The following is a 16375-nucleotide window of genomic DNA, read 5'->3' as shown; positions in this document are numbered from 1 at the left end:
TAAGTGAACCCTGCATACCTTATGATTAGGCGTTCACCTGTACTACCCAAAAACTAAATATATGATGGTATAACTGGGGACCATAACAATGAGACTCCTTTTGTTATAGGAACTGGATGTCATAAACTTTCATGTCCCACATGTGCTTCTCCAACCTCTCGAGAGGTGGTCTGATTAACATTATCGTGAGAAGTCGAATACGAATTGTTACGTTGCTTTATTTTGAAGTCAACAATGTTCACAGTAACCGATACAGCAAATCTCAACTTTCTTTAACTTAATTTCAGTCCTTCTCTGTAACAAAATGATAAAACCCACCACACTGGCTCTGTTAGTGGGCTAAGTAACACTTTCTTTTGGTCAGTCCTTTCACTGACTTGGACCAAGGCTTGCTCTGAGCCTGGTCAACTCTCTTAAGGTAGTTCTTAAGACTGGATTCGGCCTTTAGCTGCCTCTCTCAGCAGATCTTGCCAACTGAACTAAAACGTGTGCTTCTACTTTCTTTTGTCCTGTTAGTGTCCAAGAAGGATTTCTGACCCTTTACCTTTCTGGGGGATTGGCCAGTTTTGGAATTACATGTCAGGATATTGTATCCTTAGAGCCTAATTAATATCTGAAAGGTACATTTAGTCATGCAGAAAGTGATAGTTTTACAAACTATAGTTGTAGATGTTCATATTCCAACTTTCGTGCATTAAAAGTTAAACAGACGTAGTTCATTAGGCTGAGAATTTGTTCGTGTTTGACGTATGCACTTTGCTTTCCACTTACAGGATGATTTCGACGTGGATCATTTTGTGTCCGAGTGCAGAAAACACGTTCAGTTGGAGACACTTCGGGATGATCTGGAACTTTATTACAAGCTCCTAAAAACTGCTATGGTGGAACTGATAAATAAAGACTATGCAGACTTTGTCAACCTTTCCACCAATTTGGTAAGACTCTTTCTACTTTAAACAGAACATTTATAATTTTGGCTGTTTGCATTTCAGAATCATAAAATCATGCAACACTATTTGGCCCATCGTGCCTGTGCCGGCTCTTTGAAAGAGTTATCCAATTAGTCCCATTCCACCTGCTCTTTCCCCATAGCCCTGCAAATTTTTCCTTTTCAAGTAATTATTGAATTCCCTTTTGAAAGTTACTGTTTAATCTGCTTCCACCACCCTTTCAGGCAGCGCGTTAAAAAAATTCTCCTCATCTCTCCTCTGGTTCTTTTGCCAATTACCTTATATCTGTCATGGATACCTGTTGCCAATTACCTCTGTTTACTGACTCTCCTGCCACTGGCAACAGTTTCTCCTTATTTAATCTGTCAAAACCCCATATAATTTTGAACACCTGTAATAAATCCCTCCTTAACCTTCTCTGCTCCAAGGAGAACAATCCCAGCTTTTCCAGTCCCTCTACATAACTGAAGTCCCTCATAAGAACATAAGAAATAGGAGCAGGAGTAGGCCAATCGGCCCCTCGAGCCTGCTCCGCCATTCAATAAGATCATGGCTGATCTGATCCCAACCTCAAATCTAAATTCATGTCCAATTTCCTGCCCGCTCCCCATAACCCGTAATTCCTTTTACTTCTAGGAAACTGTCTATTTCTGTTTTAAATTTATTTAATGATGTAGCTTCCACAGCTTCCTGGGGCAGCAAATTCCACAGACCCACTACCCTCTGAGTGAAGAAGTTTCTCCTCATCTCAGTTTTGAAAGAGCAGCCCCTTATTCTAAGATTATGCCCCCTAGTTCTAGTTTCACCCATCCTTGGGAACATCCTTACCGCATCCACCCGATCAAGCCCCTTCACAATCTTATGTTTCAATAAGATCGCGCCTCATTCTTCTGAACTCCAATGAGTAGAGTCCCAATCTACTCAACCTCTCCTCATATGTCTGCCCCCTCATCCCCGGGATTAACTGAGTGAACCTTCTTTGTTCTGCCTCGAGAGCAAGTATGTCTTTTCTTAAGTATGGAGACCAAAACTGTATGCAGTATTCCAGGTGCGGTCTCACCAATACCTTATATAACTTCCTGTTTTTATATTCTATCCCCCTAGCAATAAAAGCCAACATTCCGTTGGCCTTCTTGATCACCTGCTGCACCTGCATACTAACTTTTTGATTTTCTTGCACTAGGACTCCCAGATCCCTTTGTACTGCAGTACTTTCCAGTTTCTCGCCATTAAGATAATAACTTGCTCTCTGATTTTTCCTGCCAAAGCGCATAACCTCACATTTTCCAATATTGTATTGCATCTGCCAAATCTCCGCCCACTCACCCAGCCTGTCTATATCCCCTTGTAGGTGTTTTATGTCCTCCTCACTCTACTTTCCCTCCCATCTTTGTATCATCTGCAAACTTTGATATGTTACACTCGGTCCCCTCCTCCAAATCGTTAATATAGATTGTAAAGAGTTGGGGACCCAGCACCGACCCCTGCGGAACACCACTGGCTACTGGTTGCCAGTCCGAGAATGAACCATTTATCCCAACTCTCTGCTTCCTGTTAGATAACCAATCCTCCACCCATGCCAGAATATTACCCCCAATCCAGTGATTCTTTATCTTGAGCAATAATCTTCTATGTGGCACCTTGTCGAATGCCTTCTGGAAATCTAAATACACTACGTCCACTGGTTCCCCTTTATCCACCCTGTACGTTATGTTCTCAAAGAACTCAAGCAGATTTGTCAGACATGACTTCCCCTTCGTAAAGCCATGCTGACTTTGTCCTATTAAATTATGTTTATCCAAATGTTCCGCTACTGCCTCCTTAATAATAGACTCCAAAATTTTACCCACCAAAGATGTTAGGCTAACTGGTCTATAATTTCCAGCCTTCTGCCTACTACCCTTTTTAAATAAGGATGTTACATTAGCAGTTTTCCAATCTGCCGGGACCTTTGCCGAGTCCAGAGAATTTTGGAAAATTATTACCAAAGCATCCACAATCCCTACTGCCACTTCCCTCAAGACCCTAGGATGTAAGCCATCAGGTCCAGGGGATTTATCCGCCTTGAGAGTCCCATTAATTTACTGAGTACCAATTCCTTAGTGATTTTAATCGTATTTAGCTTACCCCCCCCGAGCCCCCTGTTTTTCCAGTGTTGGGATATTCTTAGTGTCCTCTACTGTAAAGACTGAAACAAAATATTTGTTCAGCATTTTTGCCATCTCCATGTTTCCCACCATTAATTTCCCGGTCTCATCCTCTAAGGGACCTACGTTTGCCTGAGCCACCCTTTTTCTTTTTATATAACTGTAGAAACTCTTGCTATCTGTTTTTATATTTTTTGCTAATTTATTTTCATAATCTATCTTCCCTTTCTTAATCAATCCTTTAGTTACTTTTTGCTGTCTTTTGAAGACTTCCCAATCTTCTATCCTCCCACTAAGTTTGGCTACCTTATATGTCCTTGTTTTTAGTCGAATACTATCCTTAATTTCTTCACTTAGCCACGGATGGCTGTCATTTCTTTTACACCCTTTTTTCCTCAGTGGAATATATTCTTTTTGAAAGTTGTAAAATAACTCCTTAAATGAACACCACTGCTCATGTACCATCTTACCCTTTAATCTATTTTCCCAGTCCACTTTAATCAATTCCACTCTCATACCATCATAGTCCCTGGTACCATTCTGGTAAATCTCCTCTGCACCCTCTTCAAGGCCTTAACATCCTTCCTAAAGTGTGGTGCCCATAATTGGACACGTATCAAGAATACCTCAACCAATTTCTTATCCACCTCAACTGATAGGTGGATAAGAAATTAGCTGAAAGAGAGGGACCAGTGCATGCTAGTTACTAAAATGATGTTATGTCATTCTTTGAAAATGTACTGAGTGGCGTGCTCCATGGATCAGCCCTGGGATCCCTTACTGTTTCTAATCTGCATGGGCCAGCTGGATTCACAAATGCAATGCAAATTGGTCAAATCTGCGAATGATACTAAACTCAGCATGTGGTCAAGTCTGATGCAGCAGCTAAGGAGCTACATGAGAATCCAGACAAAACTTGCAAATGGACAGAAACAGGCAACAAATGAAATTCAATATGGATATAACTGCAATTCCAGCTTCTCTAATCTCTCCACATAACTGAAGTCCCTCACCCTTGGTACTATTCTAGTAAATCTCCTCTGCACCCTTTGCTTGCTTTTTACTGTAATATTCTTTTCCAGGTTGGTATGGACAGAGCCTTGAACCAGCTAACAGTACCGCTGGGCCAGTTGAGAGAAGAGGTGCTGGTATGTCTTTACATCTCATCCTTGTGTAATTATCATAGTCAAAAGCATTGTGGTAGTGACTGTCACGCAACAGATACCAGATTCTGAATAACTAACCTCAGTTTGTGTTCCTGTGTTCTGGAAACAGGCTGCTTCAAGTTAAGCCACCTGATTAAGTTTCTCCGTTCTGCTCTTCTGCTGATGTATTGTGGACATTTTGTTTTCTCATCAAAGCGCAAGATGTTATTGCTTGGAAATGGAACATTTTATCACATTTGCTATGCAGCGTTAGCTTCAAGTAGTCCCAGGTCAATCATATCAAAGTCTAGACGCAGTGTAAAGCTTCCCAGCAATGTGCCTTAACCTCCACATGCACCACGGCAAATTTCTCAATTTCACACACCATATGGCCTCACTGAGTAAGATTGCCAATTTTGAGTTGTGAGCAGTTTTATGCTGTGGGTTTTCAGCCATTGGGTACTGGGTTCAGACAAGTCAAACACATTTCACAACAGATCTTTAGAACTGATAGAAAGAAGAGGCTTTCACTTCATCTGCAGGGTAATAGATTTGAGCCAAGGTCCTCAGGCGAAAGAATCATGTATTAACCTACAGCACCACTTAGTCCTCCTTTGCATTTCATTGGGAGAACAAAATCCAATGTACGATAAGTCATCATCTTAGCCATTATCACATTAAATTTACCTTTAAAAATTGTCTTGTGTCTTTGAATACCTTCATTAAGGTATCTCCTTGTGTCTGTTATTTTGTTTGTGTCTCTGTGTCTCCCTCTCTTTGTTTGTTTGTGTCTCTCTTTCTCTAGTTCCTTCCTTTATTGTTTCCTCTCAGTCTGTTGCAATCCCTCCCCTTCCCTTCTTTTCTCCTTCAATTTTTGCTTTCTCCTGTTTCACCTCTTGGCAGACCAGGAGGCCCTTGAGCTGGAACTCGTGTTTGGTTCTGGTGTTGTATTTGCTGGGTTCTCTCACTATGTTCAGCTATGGGATCGCAAATAGTGGAGGGAACTGAACACAGCATAGAAGTGCAGGAGAAAAAATGGTGGGGAAGATTTTGGATGGTTTGGGGCAGGCCAGGAAGGATTTTGGATGGCTGGGCTGGCTGGAAATTAGTAACTAAATGCAATGGACTGGAGCAGGTGAGGACGAGCAATGGAAGGGGAGCATAGGTTAGGTGTTTGCATCTCTCTCAAACAATTTATCTGTGTTTGTGTGTCCTTTTTCTTTTTCCCCCTCCAATTCTGTCTCTTTCTCTTGTCTTCAGCTCTCACTTTCTCTGACTCTTTCACTGCTTAGTCTCTTTTGCTCTCTTTTTCAAGTCTTGCCAGGCTAGGAAGCAAACAGATGGGCAACACTAAGGTTTGGTGGGCCTAGATACACTTGGGTTAGGCGGGCCACGTAAGGGAAGTGCAGGAATCGGGTTGAGTCAGGCCACTGAATGGAGCGCAGGGATCTGATCCTCAGAATATCAACAACGGTGACGGTGGCAAAATTAAAAGAGAAGAATCTTCTTGTGACTGATATGGACCATAGCCAATTGGGCAAAACCAAAACATCAGCTGAAAAAAAAATGGGCAATATAGCCCAAGCTCCAGGCAATGAGCCCTGATTCCTGAAACAGAAGTAGATGTATAGGAAAATGCTTTCTAACTGCAGGCAGATAGAAAACTATGAAATCAGCATTTTATTCTGAATTGGGACCTTTCTTACATTGAAGGCGCTATAATAAATGTAAGTTCAATTGTTTGATATATCTTATGGGTCCTTATGTTATACGGATGTTACTTATACATGTATATGTTCAGCTTGCTGAAAAATCCAAGTAGTGGCTAATATAAAATTCACAATTATTTGATTGTTTTTGCTACTTGTCAGTTCAACTTTGGGAGGAAAAATGATTAATTTAATAGCTCGATTTTCTGCTGCTTTTTCATTGGTACTTACAGAATTGAACTGATTCGTTCACACGACCAATCGAATATTCAATTTGTAACAACAAATGTTAGCTTACTTTAGCTAATCATTGTTGCCCTACGCAATTAATTGTTGCCCTGTGCAATTAATTGTTGCCCTGTGCAAGTATGACTCGTTGACAGGCTTTTAATTACATTAATAGATTAGACCATATTTTTGAAGCGTGTTGCTCTGCACAGTGGGATTTTCTTTGCTTTTAAGTAACATGCTAACATTTTCTGAGGACAATGGCCAATTTTTCTCTTTCCTGTTTTGTAGAGCCTCAAATTGACTGTTAGTGAAGGGATTCAAGCCATTGATGACCGTCTGGTTAAAGAAGATGACATCAGAAAGAAAAAGGTGAAATACCATTTAAAATAGGAATTAGGAGTATGTAACTGAGTGGACTTTATAGGATGCTGTGGCCTCACTTGTCAAATCTTGGCACAGAATGAAACTTTATTATAATCTTTAGAAATAAAATAAACTCGTGCCTTCGTTCATTTGCAGTTTTCAAAACTGTACTTTTTAATTAAGTGTGCTGGATTAAACACTAAAAACCAGTATAATCAAAAGAAAGACTTGCATTTATATAGCGCCTTTCATGACCTCAGGGTGTTCCAAAGCACTTTACAGCCAATGAAATGTAGTCACTGTTGTAATGTAGGAAACAGGGCAACCAACTTGCACATAGCAAGATCCCACAAACAGCAATGTGATAATGGCCAGATAATCTGTTTGTGATGTTGGTTGAGGGATAAATATTGACCAAGACACCGGGGATAACTCCCTGCTCTTCTTCGAAATAGTACCATGAGATCTTTTATGTCCACTTGAGATGGCTCGGTTTAAAGTCTCATCAAAAAGACGTCACGTCTGACAGGTAAGTAGTCCCTCAGTACTGCACCGGAGTGTCAGCCTAGATTTTGTGTTCTAGTCTCTGGAGTGGGACTTAATAAAGGGATACTTATGTCACAGATGTTCTCATGACCTTATTTTGTAATGCTTTTGTTCCTGCCTTTGTAAAGCATTTTTATCTATGTTGGCCTACTTATTGGATTCCTTCTTGCTGATCACAGCATACACAGGGTTAAATTGATTACCGCTAGCTCTTGGTTGTGAAGAATAAAAATTCCCAGACTGCTCTGTGTGTGGGTTGATTGGTGCCATTGCCTTTGGATGGGGTTATTGAAAGTTTTTGGAATAGATCGATAGACTAAGACACTCAAATCAAATACAGGAATCCTATGGGGCTGAATGTGTTTGGCAGTTGTATTTGTGTGAGTAAATGCCATTTTGAATCCTGTGAATGACGTTCTATCTAATTAGTTAAGAGTGTTAAAGAATCCATGTACAAGAGTCGTCTTAAATGCCAAAAATAATTTTGTCAAAGAGTGAGTTCGTCTTTTGGCTTGCAGTCCTTTATTAAGTTTGGCGTTGAGAGCAGTTGAACAAAGAGTACAGTCGAACGTAGATCTGTGTTTTTTAATATCAGTCTGTCTCTGGGTAGAGTAGAGACATCACCTTCAGTATTGTACTACAAACTAACAGCAATGCGTGGTCTTTTTATGTTACCTTTCCATATACTTGGATATGCCTGCCGAAACCTATTTAATATACATAGACTGAGTGTCTCTGTTCGCCACTCAAACACTATTTAAAAACAACAGGCTTTGAAACGGCTATTTCCTTCCAAAGATTGCTGTGTCTTTGTTTACTTAAATTGTGTGTGATACTCCTCCCATCAAACTTGATCTTACAGATTATTGTATCCTTGTTTATTTCCCCTTTACTTGATTGCTCTGATTGTCTTTGCAAGTAACAAGGTCAGGGCTAATTTAAAAGCCAACGGCACTATCTTATGTATATTTTTCCCGGGCTTGAGTGATGCCCAATTTGTATCTACACAATGCCAGTCAATTGACATGTTTCGACTTTGCTCCAAGGAGCTCCCTATAATTTATACCAGTATCAACCATCTGTCTCGCTTCCCTTTAATTGGGTGGCTATTCATCCCTGTCAGTCTCTCACTGTTTCCCTTCCCCTTATCCATGTCTCAACAAAGAGAAATGCAGTTTTTAATTTCATCTTTTCTGGGATATCTTTAAAGAAATTTGGAGCTTTTTCATAGCTGTAAGGGTTAAATTATGAGGGCAGGTTGCTCAGATTAGGCTTGTATTACCTTGAGTATGGACAGTTTTGACATCAGGACGTCTTTTAAATTTGTCAAATCGGTTTCCTGCCTACAGCCATCCAGATTGAGAGGCTGGCTGCGGGCGGGAAGCTCTGCAGCAAGAGGCTGCAGCCGAGGATCGGAGGGTGGGAGTGATCATGGGCTCTGGAGGACAACGGTGGGGGTGGGGTTTGTGGAGGATTCCGGGTTTCGGGGGGGGGGTGGGATGCTCATGGAAGGGAGACCAGGGAAGTCATCGGTGGTGGGGGGGGGGGGGGCGCGCGGCTGGGGAGGACATCGTGCGGGGTAGAAGGTCGTGGGCCAGGAGGTGGGGGTCCGATCACTCCTGCTCCCCCTGGCCCACAAGCAGTGCTGGAAAGGGACTTACCTGTTCCGCTCGGCCATTCTCACCTCCCTTCAGCTGCCGGGTTTCCTGAGGCCCGGGAAGCCCGGTCTCCAGGAGTTAAATGGGAAACACAGTTTAAATTTGAAGCAAGCAGCCCCTTTTAAAATATTCTAAGGACGGACCTGCCTCTGGAGAGCAGATTGGTCACCTGCCTCCGTTAAAAACGGAAGTGGGCGAGTTGGAGTTGGAGTTGGGGTTTCCCATATTTTAATTTTTAACCTGCCTTCCCCCCCCCCCCCCCCCCCCCCGCCCGTCCGTCCTTGGTGGGTGGGGGGGGGGGGTAAAATTACCCCTGATGTCCCTACTCACAGGACGTGATGTGACATTGACAATGTCTCTGAGTAGGGACATGATGTGACTGTGACAGTGTCCCTGTGCGTAGGGACATGATGTGACTGTGACAATGTCACAGTAATTAGGGACATGATGTGACTGTGACAGTGTCACAGTAATTAGGGACATGATGTGACTGTGACAGTGTCACAGTAATTAGGGACATGATGTGACTGTGACAGTGTCACAGTAATTAGGGACATGATGTGACTGTGACAGTGTCACAGTAATTAGGGACATGATGTGACTGTGACAGTGTCACAGTAATTAGGGACATGATGTGACTGTGACAGTGTCACAGTAATTAGGGACATGATGTGACTGTGACAGTGTCACAGTAATTAGGGACATGATGTGACTGTGACAGTGTCACAGTAATTAGGGACATGATGTGACTGTGACAGTGTCACAGTAATTAGGGACATGATGTGACTGTGACAGTGTCACAGTAATTAGGGACATGATGTGACTGTGACAGTGTCACAGTAATTAGGGACATGATGTGACTGTGACAGTGTCACAGTAATTAGGGACATGATGTGACTGTGACAGTGTCACAGTAATTAGGGACATGATGTGACTGTGACAGTGTCACAGTAATTAGGGACATGATGTGACTGTGACAGTGTCACAGTAATTAGGGACATGATGTGACTGTGACAGTGTCACAGTAATTAGGGACATGATGTGACTGTGACAGTGTCACAGTAATTAGGGACATGATGTGACTGTGACAGTGTCACAGTAATTAGGGACATGATGTGACTGTGACAGTGTCACAGTAATTAGGGACATGATGTGACTGTGACAGTGTCACAGTAATTAGGGACATGATGTGACTGTGACAGTGTCACAGTAATTAGGGACATGATGTGACTGTGACGATTCTGTTTTGAATTAGCTGATTAAATCTCAATCCCATTATGTTGCCCGCTGGATGCCAACTTTGACGTTATTCTCCTTGACCTGTTTTGATGTGCCACCAATCTTCAATTTGCTGCAGTGACACCCATTCTCCCAATCAGCATTCTAACCTTAGAAATTGCGACATTCTCATTTTGCTTTCCACTCATTAATGCAGAGACTAGCAGACTATGTTCTTTCCTGCACCTGGACCACTTTATTCTAAAATTTGGCAGGTTGTTAAAAATAAACTTTGATGGTAATATGATACAGGTTGAGTATTGATTCTTGGGTTCTGTGGTAATTTAATTCCCTGCAATCCTTTCAGTCACTTGTGGCCATTAGTGATGGATCCCATTCTGCATTTCAGTAGCTCACTGCTTGCTAGCTTCACAGCTTGTGTAAAATAAACAGTTTCTTTTTTTCCGTCTTCCAATGTTTTGCCATTTTGGCACCGGAATGTATTTGTACCAACTGAATTACTAGGAGGGTTCTCCACTGTGGTGTCACAATGCAGCTGATTTTAATGTCGACAAGGTTGTTTTTGTGTGGTAGTCCTTTTTATTTTGACACTTGTTGACAAAATGGAGGTGTTGAGCAAAGCTGGCAGCTAATCTGTGCTTGCCCTCACAAATATAAAGGAGACTGCACTGTGAGCAGAGAATATAGCATACTAGTTTGGAGGAAGTACACATAAATTGCTGCCTCATCTAGAAGGAATGTTTGGGGCCCCGGGCAGTGCTATGGGAAGAGGTGAATGGGCAGATGTTGCATCTCCTGCACTTTGCACGTAGAGGTGCCAAGGGACAGAGAGCAGCTGGTGGAAAAGTGGACCAGAGTGTCACTGAGGGAACTGTCCCTTTGGAAAGCGGAGGAGTGCTGGAGGAGGAAGGGGGAGATGTGTTTGGTGGAATTGTGTGGGAGAAAGAAAAGTTTGCATTTATATAGCGCCTTTCACAACCTCAGAACATCCCAAAATGCTTTACAGCATTTGTAATGTAGGAAACATGGCAGACATTTAGTGCACAGCAAGATCCCACAAAAAAAATGTAACCATGGCCAGTGATGTTGGTTAAGGGATAAATTATTGACCAGGACACCAGCTCTTCTTTGAATAGTGCTGTGGAATCTTTTATGTCCACCTGAGGGGGCAGGCAGGACCACAGTTTAATGTCTCATCTGAGAAACGGCATCTAGATTTTTGTGCTCAAGTCTCTGGAGCAGGAGTTGAACCCACAACCTTCTGACTCAGAGGCGAGAGAGCTATCACTGAGCCACGGCTGACATCTCAGTAGTGGTGGAAGATGATCTGTCAAATGTGGAGACTGATGAGGGTAGAAGGTGATGACAAGGGGGATCCTATCACGATTATGAGGGGTGGCATGGTGAAGGGGTGAGGGCAGAAGCACTGGAAATAGGATAGGCCCAATTGAAGGTGCAGTCCATGACTGTGAAGGGGAATGTTCGGCTGAGGAAAAACAAAGACATTTTAGAACCTCTGATGTGGAAGGTGGCATCATCAGAGTACGTGCGACAGATGGAGAAATGTCCGTACTGATTTTAATTTGTTGCCTGTTTCTGTCCACTTGCAAGTTTTGTCTGGGTTCTCACCTAGCTCCTTGGCTGCTGCATCAGACTTGACCACATGCTGAGTTTAGTATCATCTGCAGATTTGACCAATTTGCATTGCATTTGTGAATCCAGCTGGCCCATGCAGATTAGAAACAGTAAGGGATCCCAGGGCTGATCCATGGAGCACGCCACTCAGTACATTTTCAAAGACTGACATCACATCACTCTACTAACTAGCATGCATTGGTCCCTCTCTTTCAGCTAATTTCTTATCCACCTCAACTGATAGGTGGATAAGAAATTGGTTGAGGTATTCTTGATACGTGTCCAATTATGGGCACCACACTTTAGGAAGGATGTTAAGGCCTTGAAGAGGGTGCAGAGGAAATTTACCAGAATGGTACCAGGGATGAAGGACTTCAGTTACGTGGAGAGACTGGAGAAGCTGGGGTTGTTCTCCTTAGAGCAGAGAAGATTAAGGGGAGGTTTGATAGAGGTGTTTAAAATTATATGGGGTTTTGACAGAGTAAATAAAGAGAAACTGTTTCTAGTGGCAGAAGGGTTGGTTAACACAGGACTCAGATTTAAGGTAATTGGCAAAAGAAGCAGAGGAGAGATGAGGAGAATTTTTTTTTACGCAGCAAGTTGTTATGATCGGGAATGTAATGTCAAAGGGTGGTGGAAGCAGATTGAATAATAACTTTTAAAAGGGAATTGGATAAATACTTGAAAAGGAAAAATGTGCAGGGCTATGGGGAAAGAGCAGGGAATGGGACTAATTGTATAGCTCTTTCTAAGAGCCAGCACAGGCACGATGGGCTGAAAGGCCTCCTTTTGTGCTATATGATTCTATGTTTTAAGCGCTTCCCTCATTCCCTTGAAGTTGGCCCTTTTAAACCTTTATATTGGTTTTCAGCTTTTTGGTTTATCCCATATCGTGTCAAATGTAATCACGTAATGGCCACTGTTGCCCAGTTTTGTCACTACTTTCGCTGGCTTTAGGGTTTCAAATCAGTGCTATTGTTTCATTTCCATCTAAAACATTGAAGCAGAGAAACAAATCTGGGCAGATTTGATGTTGTATTAAAAGTGGAAATGAAATTTCAGTTACATTACAAATTTTAATAATTCTCACCGAGTTTCTATAAAACTCTTAGATTATTTTCAAAAATTTGTTAACAATATTTGTATGATTAAACCCCGCAGTAGAGATTGGGTGCTCCATTCATATTTAAAAATGCTTTGGGTCAGCACGTTAAAAAGAAAGACTTGCGTTTATATCGTACCTTTTACCACCTTAGGACGTCCCACATCGCTTTACAGCCAATGAAGTACTTTTGAAGTGTAGTCACTGTTGTAATGTAGCCAATTTGCGCAAAGCAAGACCCCATAAACAGCAATGTGATAACGATCAGATAACCAGTTTTTTAGATGTCCGTTGAAGGATAAATATTGGCCAGAACTTCAAAATAGTGCTTTAGGATCTTTTACATCCAGGGGGCAGACGGGGTCTCTGTTTAATGTCTCACCCGAAAGATAGCACCTCCGTCAGTGCAGCACACTGGAGTGTCAGCCTGGATTATGTGCTTAAGACTCTGGAGTGGGACTTGATCCCACAACCTTCAGAGGCGAAAGTGCTACCTACTGAGCCACAGCTGACACGCTCTACCTTCTTGTCTCAGAAGGAGGACAGATTGTTTGGAGTAGTTGCAGCTGTGTGTACATAAAAATGTCAGGTGCAATAAAGTGCACTCAATTATTATTTTTATTTCTGCCATGATTAGAATCAACCCCCTGGATCCTTGAGGTTAAAACATTGTTTATACCAGTAGATCAAGTCTGAATCAAATGCGTACGACACCTCCAACTGCTAATATATACAGTTTCAATACCTAAGTCATCCTATCTTCAAGTAAGCCCATCTCTGGAGGTCAGTTACATGTTAGGAACAGTGTGGATGCAGTTGCTGAATTCAGAGTAGCATCTGAGCATTTCACCTGCAATTTGTGGGGACCAAATGAGCATCTCAGTGAGCTGAACCTTGGAGCTGAGTATCGGTGTGAGAGTGTAAAAGCCAGTGCTTTATAATTAGAGTTGAACGCCTCAAGTAAAATTACAGTCATAATCATGCCTGCTTTGTACATGTGTGCCCTTGCAGATGTGTGTGCTGAGACTGCTTCAAGTAATCCGGTCAGTGGAGAAAATTGAAAAGATCCTTCACTCTCAGTCTTCCAAAGAGGCATCTCCCTTAGAAGCGAGTGGGTAAGTGTGGGTTCTCTGTATTTTCAAACATCACGACTTAAGCATTTGGCTTGTTGTACATTCAAAGTAAGGTTATACCCCAGTGTGACTTGAAACATGTAGCTGTACTGTATAAAATGCCACAGAAATTTTATATACTGTGTATGTGTGTAAGTACTTTATTTCCTGGAGTGATGATGTAGATGTCGGTCCACGGTGGAACAGAGAGCATAACATATTACAGATTATAACTGGCTTTGGGTCAGGGTAGGAAAGAGAGTGGGACAGCTTTTTATATCCAGATTTTTAAACTTAATTCAAATTCTCGATACTGCCATAGTAGGATATGAGCTTGTGTTCTTTGGATTATTAATCCACGCCCCTGGATTACTAGTGCAGTAACATAATCACTACACTACTGTATCCGGTTGTTGTAACGCAGTAACACAAGAATGTACAGTGTCAGAAAGACTAGTGCCTAAGAAATACCGTATTCCATGACCTCTCATACCCCCTCTACCAAATTTTCATCAGGCTCTTATCCAATTTTCTCTCGCATTTGCTGATTTTTTTTTATTCATTCGTGGGATGTGGGCGTCGCTGGCGAGGCCAGCCTTTATTGCCCATCCCTATTTTCCCTTGAGAAGGTGATGGTGAGCTGCCGCCTTGAACCACAGCAGTCCGTGTGGTGAGGGTTCTCCCACAGCGCTGTTAGGAATGGAGTTCCAGGATTTTGACCCAGCGACAATAAAGGAACGGCGATATATTTCCAAGTCGGGATGGTGTGTGACTTGGAGGGGAACGTGCAGGTGGTGGTGTTCCAATGTACCTGCTGCTCTTGTCCTTCTAGGTGGTAGAAGTCGTGGGTTTGGGAGGTGCTGTCGAAGAAGCCTTGGCGAGTTACTGCAGTGCATCCTGTGGATGGTACACATTGCAGCCACAGTGCGGCGGTGGTGGATGGGGTGCCAATTAAGCGGGCTGCTTTGTCCTGGATGGTGTCGAGCTTCTTGAGTGTTGTTGGAGCTGCACTCATCCAGGCAAGTGGAGAGTATTCCATCACACTCCTGACTCATGCCTTGTAGACGGTGGAAAGGATTTGGGGAGTCAGGAGGTGAGTCACTCGCCACAGAATACCCAGTCTCTGATCTGCTCTTGTAGCCACAGTATTTATATGGCTGGTCCAGTTCAGTTTTTGGTCAGTGGTGACCCCCAGGATGTTGATGGTGGGGGATTCGGCGATGGTAATGCCGTTGAATGTCATGGGGAGGTGGTTAGACTCTCTCTTGTTGGAGATGGTCATTGCCTGGCACTTGTCTCGTGCGAATGTTACTTGCCAGTTATCAACCCAAGCCTGGATGTTGTCCAGGTCTTGCTGCATGCGGGCTTGGACTACTTCATTATCTGAGAGGTTGCGAATGGAACTGAACACTGTGCAATCATCAGCGAACATCCCCATTTCTGACCTTATGATGGAGGGAAGGACATTGATGAAGCAGCTGAAGATGGTTGGGCCTAGGACACTGCCCTGAGGAACTCCTGCAGCAATGTCCTTGGGCTGAGATGATTGGCCTCCAACAACCACAACCATCTTCCTATGAGGCCCCCACTTCCTCTGTTGGCAGTCCATTCCATACATTTATCAGCCTCTGCGTCGTTAAATATCAACTGTGTATTCACCCTCTCTCCTAAGGTTAAGGCTATGCCCCCTTGTAGAATCTGTGACTGTTAAACATATTGATATTTATCTTCTTGCCCCATAGGATTTTGAATACTGTACTTGCCGACTGTGGTTGGGATTACAGTATAAATGTGTGAACAGTACAGAAAACTGGTTTAGGGTCAGGGTGGCACAGACATTTTTTTGATAAGCAGATTTTTCCAGCTGATCTGATATGCAAATTAATTGATCAAATTAATATTTATAATTTGGTCATTTGCAAACCAATTAGCTTGACCAAAATATTTTTTGAAAATTTTTGACTCTGAATTTTTTTTAAACGTAATATCTTGATACAGGCTTAAAATAAGGTTTATAATAAAAACATTAATGACCCATTTCACGTGATATGATTAAACTTAACATATAAAGTTGTCTTTTGTGTGTTTGAGTAGCTCTTGTTAATGTTTTTACGTGAAGGCCACAAAGTCTGTGAAAAGCCTGAGCCGGATATTTTAAATTTTGACCCAGCAATGATATTCCGCTAGGTTCAGGGAGATGCTGCAGTCTGAGCACGTGCAGAATTTTCCATTGTGCATCAATAAGATTTTGTCAATGTGAACGGTAGGCTGACACACAAATGGAAGAGTAGATCTCCTCCATCCTCTCCGTCAACAAGACCTCCTACTTCCACCTCCGTAACATCACCTGTCTCTGCCCCAATCTCAGCTCATCTGCTGAAACTCTCATCAGTGCCTTTATTACACCTCGACTCGACTATTCCAATGCTCTTCTGGCAGGCCTCCCACCTTGCACCCTCCGTAAACTTGAGCTCATCCAAACCTCTGCCGCCCTTAACCTAACTCGCACCAAATCCCATTCACCCATCACCACTGTGC

The 16375-nt window shown here is 42.6% G+C and overlaps 1 protein-coding gene across 1 annotated transcript in view; it reads left to right on the top strand.

Annotated features, from left to right (window-relative positions):
* cog2 (component of oligomeric golgi complex 2) overlaps positions 1 to 16375 on the top strand; it is a 59544-nt gene that overhangs the window by 882 nt on the left and 42287 nt on the right. The window contains exons 2-5 of the mRNA XM_067984088.1: positions 774 to 935; positions 4180 to 4245; positions 6471 to 6551; positions 13737 to 13840. Of these exons, the coding sequence (XP_067840189.1) occupies positions 774 to 935; positions 4180 to 4245; positions 6471 to 6551; positions 13737 to 13840 (413 nt within the window). The remainder of the gene's footprint in view (positions 1 to 773; positions 936 to 4179; positions 4246 to 6470; positions 6552 to 13736; positions 13841 to 16375) is intronic.

Source organism: Heptranchias perlo, chromosome 5 (assembly GCF_035084215.1).
Source record: "Heptranchias perlo isolate sHepPer1 chromosome 5, sHepPer1.hap1, whole genome shotgun sequence".
NCBI classification, from domain to species: domain Eukaryota; kingdom Metazoa; phylum Chordata; class Chondrichthyes; order Hexanchiformes; family Hexanchidae; genus Heptranchias; species Heptranchias perlo.
This window is presented reverse-complemented; position numbering and strand designations above follow the sequence as displayed.